Raw genomic sequence first — 17802 nt, forward strand, 5'->3', positions numbered from 1 at the left:
ACGGCTCCGCCCGCTGCTCCGCCTGCAGCACCGCCGTGTTTGCCCAGCGGGGGCTGCCGGCTCCTCTATAGCCCCGCAAGGTTGGGGTGGGAGCCGTTCGGAGCCCTCCCTGCCTTCTTTCTGCACGAAAAGCGGCTCAAACAGCCGCCTTTCAACTGCTCTGTTTCATTCTTTGTTGGGGGAAAAAGGGTGCTGCTCGGTCTGTGTAATGGATTTCATGCTGATGGGTGGGCACGCCGTTTCAATATTTGCATTGCAAAAGCTCTAGGGGGATGTGTTCTAAACAGGTTTAGAAATATAGGGGGATGTGTTCCCTTTTTAAAACAGGTTTAGAAATATAAATCAGGGAAGTACGGCTGTTCATTTCAGTCTTTTTCCAAAAGCAAATGGTAACATCTCTAAGGTGGTTCAGTTGCAGTGTCTATAGCAGTACAGCTTGCAGCCATACAGTGGTGGATCCTCATAAACGAGGTGAGCTGTGTGCTGTGGGTACCCCCAAGTGACAGGAACTAGACATGTGGATGGGGAAATTTCTTCTCACCCTAAGACCTTCCCCTGCCCATCTTCTGTGCCATGGGGCATAACGGAGCAGTGACCAAGGTGAGAGGCCTTCAGGAAGCCCCAGGTATTGCTCACAGAGATTTCAAAAGCAAGTTCTCCATTACCTGCCTCACTGCAGCTCCCCAGGTCTCATCAAATGGCCAGCACAGCATGGTATTCATGCAGCAGCAGAGATATGTCAGCACCAAGTCCAAGAGAGACATTAATGAGGGCTGGGAACTGTGTAGGAAACTCATCAGGCTTCAGCTGCTCTGCTGCTCCACCGCAGTGGTGTGAGCTGCCTCCCTGCACAGCACACATCTGTTTCTTGAGGCCTGAATGGTGAAAGCAAGGTAAGAAAGGTCAGGGTCCTGCCAAAGCAGCCGGAAAAACAAAGAGCAAAGAGAAAAGCATTAGGTGTGATGTGATTCTTTCAGCCTGAATGTTGGCTCTCCTAAGTTTTCTGTGATCAGGGTGGAGAGAAAGCAGCATTCAGAAGCTGACATTTGGGCTGGCTTCTTTTGTATCAGCTGAGGTGGAGACAATCTTGTTCAGCTAAATCTATGCATGGATACTCCAGACAAAAAGGAAGGATCTATGAGCTGTCATACCTTTCTTCTGCAGTAAAAAAGATCAGGATCAGATTAGCTGGAAGAAGCACAATAGGATTTCATTCCATCTCTTCCCCACAAACAGGGAGTTTTGTGTCTGAAAAAAATGCCAAAAAGCAACTGGTGATTTTGGGTCCAAAATTGTATCTCATATGGCAAGATTATATTAGTGATGTGTGAAAAGCAAGATCTTCTAAGGCATCACAGAGTTAGATAATTAAAGCTGACCATTAAAACATAGACCATTATCATCCACAGCAGGGCTGGGCCAGCTCTGCTTGGCCCTTTTGCTTCCAGTGACCTCTGACAATTGTTTTTTTCCATCTATGAAATTAGAGTATGGCTCCACAATCTCTGCGAAACTTCTTTAAATATCTTTAGAAACATTGTGGTGCATTATGCGCTCCCTTATCTTGCCAAGAGCACATTACATCCCTCACAAGCAGAGGATATTCTTGTTTTCAAACTGAGGGATGACTTGTCCAAGGTCGCATGCAGGGGATCTGTGCCAGCAATGGGAATGGAAGAGAGGTCTCCCAGGTCTCAGGCTGGTTTTGTAATACCCATTAACCTGTCTGGGACTGAGCAGGCAGCCTCCCCCAAGGGACAGTAGCCTGAAAAGGGAATATTGCAGTAGTTCAGGCCCTTTTCCCAATAAGAAAGTTAAACTAAGAGAGAAACTAAGTTGTACCTCCAGGTGAGACCGATGCTCCTCTCACATGAGGAGTAATCATCTCAGCACAGTGAGTGCTGCTGAGCAGGATTATCTTATCCTCTTTTCTTTATGTGACTTCCAATTATGGACACAAGAGCATGAAAACATACCCATGGCAACAGAGTATTTTGTTCCACAGTGAACATTGCTGAAGTTCATCTCTTGTTCACGCTGAGGCAACTGCACTGAAGTTTGGGAAAACAGCAGGTTAACAAGTGGGTTGTAAGGATCCTTTATTGACCCACCCTGTAAATAGAAGTCCATTTTAGTTTACCCAAGCTGCTGCATCCATTCCACTGAATCACTATGGAAATTCAGCCTGATAGCACCAGCACCACATCAATCCTGACAGACTATTGCAAAGGTGGCTTTCTGAAGCACATCTTTGCCACTATCAGGTTGGCTAGTGAGGAAACATTTTGAGATCTGGTGCTGGTGAGCCCAGAAGGGGCACCTGAACTATTGCCAGCTGATCTTTCTGAGGGCTGGCTCACAGCCTCACATGTTCTTGTATGCTCATCCCACTTGTGCAAGGCTTTCCTGCCCCAACAGAGATCGCTGTCCCTTAAAGGGACAAGAGTAAATGGGGTGGGGGGGGATAATAGCAGTGGGGAAGCTGGAGGAAACCAGATGCAACAAGTGCTGAAGCAGAACTTTTCAGCTTTGTGGTGGCTTCCAGCCAGATGAGATCACAGCTCCTACAGAATCTTGTCTCCCATTATTTCCTTAATATTTTACTCTCTTCCTTAAGGAGCAGGAACTGCTAATCATCGCTTGCTTTGAATACCCTCTGCATTTGAAGACAACAGTAGCAGAGGGGGGTGGCTGACAAACACTGGTTTTTATGGCCTGCAAATGGAATCCTTTTAAACCTGTTTGGAGAACTAACAGGGGATGAAATCTGGATTAAAAGAGGCTTTTCCACCTCACATCCCTGTGAGTTTGTGCTAAGATTACTAAAAGGGGGGCAAGGAGAAATGACTTGGCAAACCTCTTCTGCTCAGCACTCAGTATCTTACATCAGCCACAGGGTCTGGTGGTGGGCAATAAATAGGACTCTTTGAGGGTCTGAAGCTAAGCATCAAAATCCTTCCTAAGATTCCTAAGCACAGCTCTCAGCTGCTGCATGTCTTGTAGATACACTTTATGACTGGCTGATAGTAACCTTGCAGCAGTAGATTGACAGACCACGTTCAAAAATTGATCCAATTACTCGGCATTTGGGGATGAGTGTGAAGACAGACAGGCAGCAAACATGCAGCTTTCTGGAGAGACAGAGACTAAACACTGCCAGGAAACATGTACGTGCTACGTGCAGGCTCTGCCTGTGGGAATTAAGGGAGACAATGCGACAGATAGGGAACAATGAGTGTCTGTAGTGTACAGCAACAAAGCCAAAGTAGCTTAGTGTGCTGCAGAACAGAGAAAGAGACTGTTAAGCAGCAGCCCCATGAGGCAGAAATCCTGCCAAGCTGCTTAGAGGACAATCGACAGGCCCTCCTCAGCTGGAAGGTGGCTCAGTGCAATGGAAAAGGGCTGTGAAAGAGTGGGATGAAGGAGGAAAAGGAGGCATCCCCGAGGGATCCTTCGCAGAAAAAGAAAACAAAGTCATCTTCCTTTCTGTTACTCTCTTCTTGTGAGTTCAGACCTCAGAACAGACAACACGAGGCTTTGCCCACAGCAACGCAAATAGATGAGATGCTGAAGGAAATGAAACCCAGCCTCAGAAACAAAGCAGATTTCAGGTATTTTGCAGAAGGCCAGAAGAGAACTTCACATTCACCTGGTTAGCAGGGAGTTCTGATTCTCCAAACCTCCAGTTTTATTTGAAGCAGCCCTTCCAACACCACCTGGCCACCCAGCTACCTCTGAGCCAGCCTTACTACTGACACAGCTCTCCATGAGAGCACTCCCTAAAACCACAGTACCTCTATGAGCTGGCACAACACTTGGCAGTAAGAAGGATGTGGCATCACGCTCTTTGCTTCTTGCACTGTGCTGCACAAGGCTGCATGTGGGAGGCTGAGTACACATCACAGCCTGAGTGCAAGAAGCCAGTGGGAGCAGGGAAGCAGAAAAATTAGTTCCTGGCCATTTTGATGGGAAAAAGAAAGGAAGCCGTGAAAGCAGAATGGAAAGAGCCAGCACAGCGCTCAGCCCTGCTTGCTGCAGTCACAGTGTAGGGGAGCAGCACCCTCTGCTGCTGGCTTGCTGGTCTCCAAAGCACCTTTTTTCTCTTCCAGAGACCCAAGTACTGCCAGAGAGGAGCTCGGAAAAGAACCATGCAAGTCAAAACAGTGCAGCATGTGGGTGGTTTGTTTGTCAGATGGTTTGGTCATACAGCTGCTGGGAGAGGCGATGCCAGGCAGCATCTACTTGCAACAGATAATAAGGATGAGGAAAGGCCCTGGCTTTGTGCTGAAAAGATTTTGACTGTTGCTGCTCCCTGGCAAGTTCTCTTGCTGGTATTGTTTGAAGAGTGTGATTCAACACCCAACAGGGAGCCTGTGGACTAAAATCTCCCCATTCCCCCTAGTAGCCTCCCTGCAGCCTCTTCGAAACACCCAAATCCCTGCAGGGCAGCTGATTTTCTATTGCTGTACACTGAGGGAAGGGGAACTCAGCAAGCAAGGTGACTCACCCACAGGGAATCAGGGCAGAGCCCTGCACACAGCTCCTCACTGCCAACCCCAGGCCAGCAGGACCACAAAGGAGCAGGACATCCATGCATGGATAGATGGGACCGAGCAGGAGCCATACAGCCACATGAATCCCAGCTGCACACAAGTTTTAACTCCTGTTTACTTTTTGCTTTACCCAGATCAAGCTGTTTAACATCACGTTCATCCCACAAGTGCTGTCCCAGATGTGATATCCCCAGGCATACTGAGAGCACTGTTGTCTTAGTGTTTCTTCCCTCTCCCTACTTGCATTCCTAGCACCCAGCCCCAGGCTCCCTTCCTCCAGGGCAAGTGATGCCCACTGCAGCTTCAATACCCCACAGATCACCCAGATACATGATCCTCTCTCTTCCTTTCTGCAGGCAGCAGGAGGGAGTTTCTCCAAATCTTCAGGCACACAAGGTACTGTGTCAGCTCATAAAATACACCCCATGTAAGAAAAGTAACACGCAAAAAAAATGCCCAAACCCTGCTAAAAATAGGCAGGGATCGACAGAAAATAACCTGCTTGACAGTTTGCCTTTGTGCACAAGGTCTTATTTCAGCAATACCGCTCAGAGCCAAACACCATTCACACAAGACCCAGATTGTTTCGTGGATAAGGAGATGCCTACAAAAAGGGAGCCCTGTTTAAGGAAAAAATGAGGCGATGTCTACTCAGAACACCATCAGCACATGGTTAATGTGGGAAATTCCTCTCCGGAGAGCAATATGTCAAACAGAGACAGTGTGTCCCGCTGCAGGGAGCAGTGCGGGGCCATGGCTGGGCGCAGCCTGCAGTGATGCTCACAGGAGAGCCTGGTGCTGCATTGCTACAGCACAGCGTGCCAGCATCTGCAGGGAGCGGCATGGAGTCACACTGCCCACAGACATCTCACAAAGCAGACTGTCTCGGGATCTTGTTTTCAGTCCTCACCATCTCCAGTATTTCCCCTTTTAAGGTCATCCATTTGTTGGAAAGGAAGCAATAAAGCAAATCTCTGCTAAGGAAAGCAATGAGGTTGGAGACACAGATCCTACTGAGGGCTGCCCTTATCTGTGGCTGAAGGAGAAGTCAAGAACAGCAGCATGAAATTTGTTTTCAAAATAATTAAGACGCTGAAGGTTTTGCTGCTCTTACCACCTGCCTCTGCTCACTGCGCCTGGGGAGGACCCAGTGATGCTGTAATTGCTCAGAGTATCCCTCTTCAGTGACATGCACTGACTTCTGAACTAGAATAAAACCTTTTCCACAGTAGAATTAAAGCATTTCTGACCTGGGTAAGAAAACATTGTCCTGGCCCCATGACATGACCACTACATCTCCTCACCTGGATATCATCTCCAAACACAAGGGCTGCCCAGATAATTCAGCATCGCTAACAGCACTGGAGAGAACCAGAACCGCAGCAGGACAGCACTGCCAGCTGGAGACTTACCTCGGGCACCATCAGGACCGGGCATTTCAGGACCTGGCACTGGGTCCATCTTCTCACCTTGAAACAGCTTTGGCTGCTCCTGTTCTGTAAAGCCGTGGCCTTGTTCAGATCATACAGACATAAAAAAATCAACCTGGCCAGTAAGTGCAAATAATTCAGACTCCTGTTTTTAAACTACATTCAATACTGTCCTGTTTGCACACAGAGAGCTTTAACACCTAATGCTAAAACGGGACTGGGGCACACAAGGGAATAAATCAAGCCCGCAGGATGACCATCAAGCTTTGAAAGAACTTAGCAGACATTAATGCTGAAAAAATATTTATTTTTTTATAAATATAAATCACTATTCATGACACAACATGAAAGGAATCAAAATTTACTCATGGGAAAATAAGATTTAACAAGTTGAGTTATAAAAGTTACAGTGAGAAAGAATGAATTCCAGTGTTAGTTTTCTATAGAACAGTAAATATCACACCACTGAACGACAGTAATGCAATGAAAAAACCATCTGTCATTTAAAAAAACAGAAAGGAGTTGTTATCAATGTTCATTTAGGAGAGAAAGACTCCAAGCAGTTACTCCATGGATTTGCTTCTGCAAAGAAAGGTTAATACACAGCCTGTCAGGAAGGTGCACGGCTCCTATTAATAGCTTTTACAACATAAAAATAGCACTGCTCCTTGGCCTGTAGCCCAGCGGATTTCTACCATTCTTCTCCATCAGATTTGCTGCTGGTTCTGCCCTTCTTCCCATCCAGTCTCCTTCTTGCCAGTCACAAATGTTACACGCTGCAAAATATTTACTTCTCATCTGGCAAATGCTGAGTAGAAAAGAGTTTAAAAGGAATGTCTGTGGAAAAAATATATAGACAGTGCTCAAGGAAACCAAACAACCCTGACAGCTATACTCAATGAGAACAACACACACAAGTTCCTAATGGATTTTTATAAAACCAGGCTGAATTTCAGGGTGACCCATTGGAGATTTCCCAAACGATCCCTATCTTCAGCTCTAAAGAACAGCTGCTCTTGGGCTGGCGATGCTGAGAACGTTATTTAGAAGTGCAAATAAAGCCCTCTAAAAATAAAGATCGGTGTTTATTTTGAAAGGTACCAGCCAAATGTTATAAAAGAACGTGCAGAAACGAGAAACCACAACCGTCACAGTTTGTAAAGCAGGAATAGATTCTGCCATTTGTAACAACGTATTCATTCCCACATAGGTGCATTTTTCATTGTTGTTCCCTCAACCTCAAGTACACAAGAACAGATTCAAGTTAACACGGCTACTTTTGTTTGAAGAAGGAAAATGAAGTTTCAATTTATGGACATACCAGACCTAACACATCTTCCTCTACACAGCTGTTTCAGCTACTGCGGTATAATTTAGAGCCAGTGTTTGTAATCACTCATCTACTTATTCCAGTTAATTTCTCTTATTCCAGACTTCACTTGCACCAAGGTGCCTGCAGTGCTTGCCTTCCTCCTGCATTTCTATGCTATTTTCTTCCCCTGCAATTTATTTTCACCCTTTTGTGTTTCTGCTGGTAGTTAAGCCAGCTGAAACCCAAAACAGGCAGCAGCAAACGTATTGATGAGCAAGCACAGAACAACCAACCATCCCAGTTGCTGAAACAGGCCAGTTAAGGCACTTCTCTTCTGCAGATGACACAGCTACACCTGGAGAAGTCCCATCCTTTCCCATGTAAGAGCCAAGCGATGTGCATCAGGACAGCTCAGCTCTGTTCAGTCAGCTGCAGTACAGACAAAGCTGTTTTTAAGCTGCTTTTAAGCACCATCTGCAAGTTTGGGAGGGGGCTGCCAGAGACTGCAGCCAGCCCCTGAGAACTTGGCCTGTTCCTGCAGCACACAGCTTCTGCCAGCTCATGTTCTCCCTGGCCCTGTTTGCCCAGGGACTGCTGACAACCAACAGGCTCTCTGCAGTTTGCTCAATGCTCTTTTATCTGCACAATTAGCAGAGGTTCTGATTTCTGCATTAAGATGAGAATTATGCTGGAAGGCAAGGACTTGAGAACCTGGGAGTGTGGGCCATTCAAAGTGTTCCACGTGCTGCCAGACTGCAGCAATTACTTGCAACCCAATTTGCATCCTCATTACCAGGATCCAGCAGATGCCCCATGCAGGGAAGGATTTGAGGCCAATGCCTATCATTCAACTGCTGCAAACAAAGTCTCCTTCCTTCCACATCCTGTGGAACTGCAGGTCTGTGAAGAGTCACCAAACTCCAGGAGCAATTACTGAGGATCCCACTTTCCTCCTGAGGCTACAGGGCCATGAAGGGTGGCACAGCCTAAAGCCACACAACTCACTGCTGCTTCCTGCAGTCCAGGTGCCATTTTGTGTCAGCACTTGGGTCCCTGCATCACTCTGAACCCCACCACCTCCATCCAGAATATCCCAAGTTGTAAGTGACCTATAAGAATCATTGAGTCTAACTTGTGGCTCCACACAGGACCAGCCAGAGTGGATGTGTGGAGAAAATTCCTTTCTATTCTAAGTCAGTGTCCTGGAGCTGAAATCCAACCACCCCCATCCCAAAACTACCTTAATGCACAATGTAACGAGGGACACGTGGATGGTTTTTAAAGCTGCCTCCCACAGAAATTGTATAAGCCACTGAATGGCACGGCAAGCTTCAGTTCTGAGGACAGACAAAAATGTTTTAGAGAAATGACACAAACACAGAAGATGGATAAGGAAAACAACACTCCTTTGCTGGCTAAACACAAATGACTATTCTGAACACCAAGGTTTTCCCTCAATAATTATTGTGCTGCAAGGAAATAACAGCTTTGTGAACTGCCATGTTCCTTGCCCTGTCCCCATTATTCTAACAGCCTAAAAAGCAGTGTGGTTTCCTTCTCCATCCCCCTGGTACCAGCTACCCACTTAAGGAAAGCAGCAAATTACTGCGTATAGTCTCAGCCCCTGCTGCTCGGCAACTGGCAAAGACCCAGAACTACAGAGAGCTCACAAATTGGTGTCAGCATTTAGGGGCCACATGCCATGAGAGCTGCAGGAGAGCCCAGCCACAGCCTGTACTGGCTGACATCACGATGGGCTGCATGGACACAACAAACAGACTCAAGTGCATGAGACTCATTTTGCTGAGGCCACTGCAACGTCCCAGGCAAAGCTGAGCAGAAGACAGACACGTCATTACCATGTCCATCTTCAGACCTGAGAATAAAGAAGAAAATTTCTGGCAGGTATTTAATTTAATAAGTCTCCCATTGTGTGTACGAGGTAGCTCAGTGTTAATAATCATAAAAGCCTGAGAGGTGAAAACTGAGGCACTTCAAGGTGAGGTAATCTGTCCAATGTCACAGTTCAGTCCTGGCAGAGCCAGCAATGCTGCAGTGGGCTCTTGGATCCTGCTTAGCTCTGCACACTGAGCTGAGCTCAAATGCCAGAGGCAATGCAGACCACCAATTTCCCAGAGAAATTCTCTATCAGAGAAGAAGCTGCTGCTGGCAATAGAAAAACATGGACACCCTGTAGGAAAATCTAGGTTTTAAGAGCCAGGACTAGAAGGGACACTAGGAACATCACCCAAGCAGAGCTTCATAATCCATGTACCACACCAGCTGACCTGAGCTGGGGTTGACACCCGAGATAGGCCATTTTCTTGGCTCACGACCCACCCTGCTGATCAGCGTGGTGATGTCATGTTTGCCCTTCCCCATAACTAGGACAAACACCTGTTGGGCCTTGTTGATAAGGGGCAAACTGAGGCTCATCCTCTGGTGAGGTTTGACAGGGCTTTCGGTCAGCACCACAGCCTGAGCCCCTTCCAGGCCGTTCTCAGAGTGGGGGAACAGCGAGGCAGTGTGCCCATCAGTGCCCACCCCCAGCAGCACCAGGTCAAAGCTGGCGTTGGCCACCAGAGTCATGATCTCCTTAGCATACAGCTCTGCGCCTCCATCCTCTTCCACACAGAGCCGCTGGTGCATGTGCACGGGCATGGGGTGGACATTGAAGTAGGGAACTCTGATGTTCTGCAGGAGGTGGTTGTGCAAGCTGAAGAAGTTGGACTCTGGGTCAGTGAGTGGGACACAACGCTCATCCACCAGCCAGAGGTGCGTGTGCCTCCATGGGAAGTCATAATGGTGTCTTGCCAGCCGCTGGAATAGGGCCACCGGGCTTGAGCCACCTGAGAGAGCCAGGTGGAACTGCCCAGAGCGTGCCACAGCTCTGCCTGCTGCCTTCTCGACATCAGAAGCCAGCTGGGAAATCAAGACCTCAGACCACGCTGAGACCAGGGGGCTCTGTCGAAACTTTGACTGGATCGTCTTGTAATCACTTGGCATCGGCCCACCGAGGCTCAGCAATTCCACTGGCTCTGGCTCTGTGAATGCCAGTTCCCCACTCACCATTTCAAAGTCTAAGAAGTTCTGGTTCTCCACTCCACCAGGGTAGAGGCGTGGGGCCTGGTGTGAAATGCTGTTCAGCAGCGGTGTCCAGAATGCCCAGGAGGCCAGCAAGTTCTCAGTGGTTATGAAGAAGTCTTTCCTGCCATGGTAGATGTTGGAGATGAGGACAGAATACGCATCTCTCTCTTTCACAGGGCTGTACATGTAGTAATCAGACAGCAGCTGTCCAAAAACATGCAGGTTTGGCTGCCCTACAACTTCTTTCCAACTGCTTTTTGGCATGATGGGCTTGAAAAGGTTCCTGCTCACCAGCACTGCTGGGGTGTTGAGCACTCCATGTCCAATGTAGAATACAATCTGCTTGGGTTTACACTGGCTGTGCTCTGCATCCCTCAAAGCCTCACTCTGTGTGCAGTAGGCCCGGTTCTTGAAGAGAACACGGACATAACCTACCCGTTCATCCAGAGCTTTTCCAGAAGTCAGGAGGAAAGGAACCCCTTCCCAACGCAGGCTGTCACTGTGAACGAGCACACCTGAAATGACACAGTGATCTCAGCTTCTAAATTCAACCTGATGCCTAAACAGCAAGTAGATCTGTGAGTAGCTGTCATTTAGCCATCACTCTCCTTCCTTACCTCTCAGAAACCCTGGCATTCACTGCATTTCTGACTCCACATTTAGCTCTTTAACAACAGCACAGGATTAACTGCTCTCCAGGTACCCTCTGTGCTCCCTCCCAAGTATCCTACTTGCTTAACCTCTTTTTGTTTTGAAGGGATGGTATTTCTTAGCATGAATACCGTACCATGTTTGTGGATGCCTGGAGTTATCCCCATGTTGGCTGTGAGGTGCAGTATCATGGAGTGAGGATTCTCATCTCCTGCTCTCCTTGGCTCTAGAGCTCTCCCCCCTCTCCAGAACCCAGGAAATCCATAAAAATCTCACCTGCAAAGGTTGGTGTTCTGCTGACATAGTCCTGCCCCTTCTGCAGCTCCTCCTTTACATGGCTGGCATATGCCTGATACTGACCCAACACAACACTCTGTTTCTCCAGGCCTCGCAAGGACTGCAGGGCCTGCAGCTTGCACTGCAAGACTTCTTCAGCCTTGCTCAGGTTTCCTGGGAGCTCCATGGTCAGGAACATCAGGGCCTCAGTGAGGTGGTTCTGCAGCACATCCCGGATGACTCCATACTGCTCATAGAAACTGGTGCGGCCTGAGGACAGTGAGGAGGTAAGATACTGATAAATGAACTGAGCGTTTTGCAGCCCTGCCTTCTGCTTGTTTTATGCACGTGCCCAGAGGACCAAAAGTAGTTTGCACTGCTCTCCTTCTGATCCAACAGTTAGAATGAACCTACGAAGACTCTCCCTTCAGAGGGGCTTCTGAAATGCCCCTGCTACTAAAATGAAGATTCAGCCCTGGCAGCGAGCAGCACTCTTTTCTGCCTCTTTTCCCCTGATCCTCTGTCCCCAGGGGGCTCTGGGTGGGCCATACCCTTGAGAGACAGAATTTTGTTCATAAAGCTCTGCTTCTCCCCTGCTTGACTGTTCATTCAGGGGAAGAAAGACAATGCACTCTTCACAAATACAGCTCAAGCTTTCTGTAATCCTTCAGCAGCAGGCTGCACACTGCAGACTACATCATGACCATAGGCTTCCCCTATTGATTGATACATTTATCTCCCTTGCTCTAATCCAAAGGCACATTCATTAGTGTAATCAATGCTGCAGATTTGCCAGTTAGCCAGGCTGAAGCCACACAGAGGAAAGAAGACATCAAAGGAAAAATGACAATGTTTTTCAGAGAGGGGATGGCACAGGGAGTAGCTGGGACTACCCACACACAGCACTGTTATCCACAAGCCTCTCTGCAGTGTTTCCCACACCCAAAATCAGGTCCTAGCTGACATCTAGGCTGCCAAACCAAACATTCTGCAGAGCCTGGTAAGGTTGCACTAATTGAGTTTGTGGTTGCTGGGGGTGAGAAGGAGGGAGGAAAGTAGAAGAGGTGGTTGGTGGAGTGGAAAAGCAACTCTGATGTTGCAGAACTGAGGGCACCTGACATCCCAAGAACTGCTGCGGGTGGCAGTCCATCCCCAGTGCTTTATGCTGAGTACTGCAGAGCAGATGCTGCAGGACTGCAGGGAGATTGCAGCCACGTCCTTCAGCAGGATATCCATACCAGCAACTCTGGGCTTTAATCTTTCTCCCTGCAAAACCAGACTGACCTGGTTTTTGTTAGGTTTGTACTGACAAGCCAGTTTGAGCAATGCCCAAGCAAAAGATGCAAGAGCATCTTCCAAAGAATGCTGCAGCATATCCTCAGTACCAGCTTGATAATTAACAGGACAGGAACAAAAAAAGATTGCCAATAAAATGGCCAGATTATCACATCACTAAACCAAGGTGGTTTCATATTGCATCAATTCCAAATGCAATGCTTCTTACTAAGATCTAAGATCCCTGAACTGCAGAAAGCTCCCTGAAATTCCTCCAAAGCTCCATGGCAGAAAAAAGGTGAGGCTTCTACTGGCCTGCAGTTGAATTTCAATGGGAATCTTTTCTTGAAAGCAGCAAAATTACCTGGAAGGTGATTCAGTCCCCAGCACAGGAAGTATAAGACAGACTCTCCCCATTTCCAGGGAGCAGCACATCATCCACCTGCACTTTTTTGTTTCTACACCAGCACTACCTCAGGGGCACTTTCATGTAATTAATAAGCCTGCTAGTTCTCCCTAGTTCTCCTAGCTCTGCACACTCGCTTCACGAACCTTTAGCATCCACAGTCTCCTTCAAGACGATCTCCACTCTTTCCACATGATGTCGGTTCCAAATCGGATCCAGAAACTGACGGTTCTGATCTCGAAAAGGCAAGATATGGGCTACAGCCTGCGAAAAGAAAGATTAAAGATCCAACAAAAACTTGCCACATTTCTACACTACGCTATCTCCTCCTCATTGTCCCATCCAGCACTAGGATGAGGCCAGCTCTAGAAAGCTACATAGCAGAAAGCAGAGTGAGCAAGAGTAGGGAAAAATCATCAAGAGCCTGTGATGGTACACAGTGTCATGGTACAACACTACTGACTGTACATTAAAGGTTTTGTTGAAGAATTCTGAGGTTTAATGTGAAAAAGGCTGAAAAGCAAGCTACAAGGCTCTCAGTTTATATCCCTCAAAAGACAAAGAGCTGAGTCAGACCATCCTGGGACTAACATACGGCTCCAAAGAGCTGAAATAGATCAGGTGCTTACAGCACTAAAGGCATCTGCTCTGGGAGAAGAAACAGTAAAAAAAAGAGGAAAAAAAAGAAAAAAAACAGCAACAAAACCCAATTAAAAAAAAAAACCCTCTTAGCAAAGGTGGTCTCCTTATAGCTGTTCATGCACCTTTTTGAGTATAATCTGGCCGCGGCAGGGCCATGGCTGGAGCAATTTGCTTTCAAAATGTGCTATTACATTCCTCTAAAACTAGGATGGCTCGTCCTTGAATGCATTCCCTCTGGGACAATGCAGTGCTGCACATCCTGAGCCGTCCTTGCAGCAAGCAGACCCTGCGTTCTGCCTGGAGCACAGGACAGGATGAAGCCTTCCAAATGGTACCACAAAGTTAACATCCCATCAGCTCCATAACACATCAAATTTAAAACTACCTCTAGAAGCCATGGCTAGCAATGGGTCTGTGTGCAATGAAAGAACTGCAAGAAGGAGAGGGCATTGCTTACTGAGCAAGTACAGCTGAGCACTGCATACTTCTTACCTGTTTACCAAGGTAGTGGTCCACCCGGTACATCTCCTCTTCCCTGAAGAAGCTCATCAGCTCTGCAGCCATTTGCTGGGCTGACTCCAGGTCGTGGCCAAAAGGTTTTTCCAGCACCACACGTAGCCAGGCACACGGAGGCGGCCTGCAGCTGCTGTTGATGTGTCGAGCAATCTCTGTGTATGCAAATGGTGGTACTGAGAAGTAGAAGATCCTTCCTGCCTCTTTCAGCCCCTCCTGGTGAAGCAGCATCTCAATCTCCCTGTTCAGCGCAGTGTAGTTTTCAGCAGTTTTCAGCTGGTGGTATTGGCTCAGCTTCAGGAATTGGTCCTTGAGCACAGCACACCTGTTGGGAGATTCATCTGGGGGACAGGCCAGCCTCTTCAGTACATCAAACATCAGCTTCTGCCCTGGTTCCAGATCTGTCAGCGCAGCCCCATGGAAGGTGAAGCTGTGGCCACTGCTCACTTGGTCTATGTAGAGTTGGAACAAACCCTGCCACAAATATTTCTTGGCTAAATCCCCCGTGGCTCCCAGCAAGACCACAGAGATGTGGCCCTGAGACGCCTCAGCCTGCGATGGCAAGGCTCCCATGAGCAACATGGTACACAGGACTCTTCTCAGCATCTTGGGAGAGGGAAGGCAGACTCAGGAACACTATAGAGAACAGGATTAAAGAAGAAAATCAGTCATTCCACATTATAACACCGCAAAACACAATGTAAAATGTCTCTTCTACCATAGCTCAAAACCCAGGACTTCTGCCTGGAGCTGGTGGAGCTTGACTCTACCTCTAGATCTCATTTAAGGGCTGACCATCACTAAGGCAGCATCTCTTGGAGATTGCTCCCTGGTGGGCATTGCCTCAGCATTTCCCAGTGAAGGCATCCATATTGGTGAGTTTTTCCTCATAAATAACCTTTAGAATATCTGTTACCATCTTTATTTCACCTTACAGCATATTGGTGTCTTCAGGCTGAAGCTGAAATCCGTTCTAATGGATATTTCAGAGCTGGCTACAAGTGGACATACACGCCAGCAAATTCAGGCTGCTGCTTTCAACAACATCCTGTTTGGGACTTTGCTCACGTGGCATTGTGCTGTGTTGGCACTGCTTCATGTCAATATTGCCACAGCAGCTCAGAGACGAGCACGACCACTGGCAGGTTCTGTTCACAGGCTCTCCTTTAATACACTGCACTTTCATGACTCGTGTAGACCACCATGAACACAGCTGAGTTAAGCTCCAACAAGCTACTGGGAGACAAATGGTCCAATAAAACAACATGGGAAGCAATAGTTTCATCCTTCAAATGAAGTCTAGACGTGAGCCAGTCTAGCTGCTGTCTCATGACAGTTGTGTATGCAGCCAGGAGACAATGCTGGGTTTGTGTTCTGCCAACTGCAGCTTTTTCTCAGAGAGGAGCATGTGGGCACCCACTCATTGCTGCAGCTGGTAACAGCCACTCTCCCTGGCCAAAAAAAACCTTTACTTGGTCTTATTTAGTCTTGTTCCTCTAATTCAAAATAAAGCTCTCTCGCTATTCCATTACAAAGCAACACAGGAGCTAATTCATCTAGATAATAACAAACAAAACTTCTGAACATCTCTCCCTACCCTTAGCTTGAACTGGTCTTCATATATCTCATGTTTCTTTCCCCAACAGACTCACCTGAGTAACACAGGAGCTTTACAAATGATGCAGCAGCAAAAGCAGATGGAAACTCATCTTCCTCACAGCCCCGACTGCAGATCTCTGTCCTGTGGCTGCGGACTCAACGATCAACGGTCAGGTGAGCAGGATTTTGCAAGCAAGATAAGGCAGCTCGTTCCCCTTCTGATAAATGGGAGGAAAGACCCAATTACAGCAAAGGCAAAGTGACCACACTCACAAAGCAACATCTTAGCCCATCCACTGCTGCTGTTTGCAGGATTTTTGCAGGCAACTTATGGCATCTCATGACTCACAGAATCACAGAATGACCCGGGTTGGAAGGGACCTCAAGGATCATGTAGTTCCAACCCCCCTGCCTGGCAGGGCCACCAAACATACACCTTTACTAGATCAGGTTGCCCATGGCCCCGTCCAACCTGGCCTTGAACACCTCCAAGGACGGGGCATCCACAACCTCCCTGTGCAGCCTGTTCCAGGGCCTGACCACTCTCCTAGTGAAGAACTTCCCCCTAACATCCAACCTAAATCTGACTCCTCTGCTTTCCCTGGGAAGCTCCATAGTGCAGCTCCTCAGCCTCCTGTTGTCACTGCCTCCCCTGCTCCTTCCTCTCACCTCCACACTTAAATCCAGCTAACAGTGGTAGCAAGTGCACAGGGGCAGATGTGTGGCTCCAAACCTTTTGCCTAGGCTAGAAATAATCATCACGTTAAGCAGAGGTTTGGTTTTCTTTTACCCACTGTGGGGTTATAATGCAGATGACAAAGTCCCCCATGCAATAGGGTCATAGCCTCACTTACTTGAGCAACCTTTGCTCCAAGCAGTCAGACATTGCCCACTGCAAAGCACAGCTGAGGTGCAGCTACCCACTATGGGAAGGGAAAGCCTTGGGTGGGTCATTCTTTTCCATATAACCAAAGAAATAAGCGAGTTTCCAAGCCAACTCAAAACCAGTTTCACAACACTCCCAATTGCAAAACACTGCCCAGAAGCAGCACAGTAAACGCAGGGCTGTTTGTTTACTGCTCTTGCACCGAACAATCACCAGAATTCACATTAAAAGATAACAACCTTTACAAATGACCAAACCAAACAGGGCCAAGTCACTCAATCGGGTTGCAGGGAAACCTAAAAGCACGGAGGATGCTGCGGGAAGCTGCTTTTAGGGCTGCCATGTGCCGCCGGTTCCGGGATGCCCAGCCCACGCATGAAGCATGGAGGCCGCCGTTGCCACCCACCACTAGGAGCCGAACCCCCCTTATCTTATCTCATCTCATCCTATTTTATCTCATCATCTCCCCTCCCTCCCCCCATCGCCCCACTCACCTCCCTCCCACCCCCGGCTTGGACAGCGGGTTGCGGTGGAGGAGCGGAGGCTGCGGGCGGGCCCGGCACAATGTCCCGCCCCTGATCCTCCCTGCGCTCAGAGACTTTGTGGTTGGCGGCGGTTGTCACTGGTTATAACGGTCGGGAGGGAGGGAATCTCGGCACAGCGAGGAGCGTCTGGAAACAAGGGAAAACAAAGCTGTGTTCTTCAATTTCAATTACCATCCTGTTCTGGAGGCTCATCCCTCTCTCTTACATGTGTGTCCAGCTCCATAAACATCCTTTGTGGTACAGTGAAGGTGTCAGTGACTGTCAGCACCAAGGTTTGTCTGCAGGATGCAGGTCTATATAAGGGATGAAGGAGACAGCAGTCTGCCCTGCTTCATTAACACTGCATGTTGCTTTGGGACTCTTCCTGTGTTACCAGTGCAGCTCTGGGCTGGATAGAATGCCTCTAGCAGTGGCTCTATTTCTGAAACCCAGCAGAGGGTGGATCACGAGCACAGATCAAGTGATGAAACTGAACAAATTCAACTTGGGGATCTAAAAGAGACAGCTGAACAAAACAGTCTTGCACCAGAGATCTCCCCTAACCAAACCTCTTACTACACAGCATGCTTAGCAAGAAGCTTACGGGAGCCATGCTATATCCCATAGCTGTGTGCTTAACCCATTAAT

At 48.0% G+C, this 17802-nt stretch overlaps 1 protein-coding gene across 2 annotated transcripts; it reads right to left on the bottom strand.

Moving 5' to 3' along the window:
- Positions 1-6269: 6269 nt before the first annotated feature.
- H6PD (hexose-6-phosphate dehydrogenase/glucose 1-dehydrogenase) lies at positions 6270-17249 on the bottom strand. 2 transcript variants are annotated; one of them, XM_015882795.3, is made up of 6 exons: positions 17125-17249; positions 15798-15962; positions 14125-14781; positions 13137-13254; positions 11310-11579; positions 6270-10897 (listed from the first exon to the last, which is right to left on the bottom strand). In XM_015882795.3, the coding sequence occupies exons 3-6, from the start codon at positions 14749-14751 to the stop codon at positions 9540-9542; spliced, it is 2373 nt and encodes a 790-aa protein (XP_015738281.2). In that variant the 5' UTR covers positions 14752-14781; positions 15798-15962; positions 17125-17249; the 3' UTR covers positions 6270-9539. The 2 variants fall into 2 exon arrangements, with proteins under 2 accessions (XP_015738281.2, XP_085365917.1); XM_085509791.1 differs by having other exon boundaries at positions 15798-15892; positions 17125-17172.
- Positions 17250-17802: the final 553 nt, after the last annotated feature.

Source organism: Coturnix japonica, chromosome 9 (assembly GCF_054131305.1).
Source record: "Coturnix japonica strain WE chromosome 9, WE-NBRP24, whole genome shotgun sequence".
NCBI lineage: Eukaryota > Metazoa > Chordata > Aves > Galliformes > Phasianidae > Coturnix > Coturnix japonica.

Excerpts from the sequence above, each read along its gene's own strand:
- H6PD (XM_015882795.3), bottom strand. The coding sequence starts at position 14,751 with ATGCTGAGAAGAGTCCTGTGTACCATGTTGCTCATGGGAGCCTTGCCA. Across the intron at positions 11,580-13,136 it reads GGAGACTGTGGATGCTAAAG|GCCGCACCAGTTTCTATGAG; the intron begins GTTCGTGAAGCG and ends CACTGTCCTCAG. Across the intron at positions 10,898-11,309 it reads CAGAACACCAACCTTTGCAG|GTGTGCTCGTTCACAGTGAC; the intron begins GTGAGATTTTTA and ends GTGTCATTTCAG.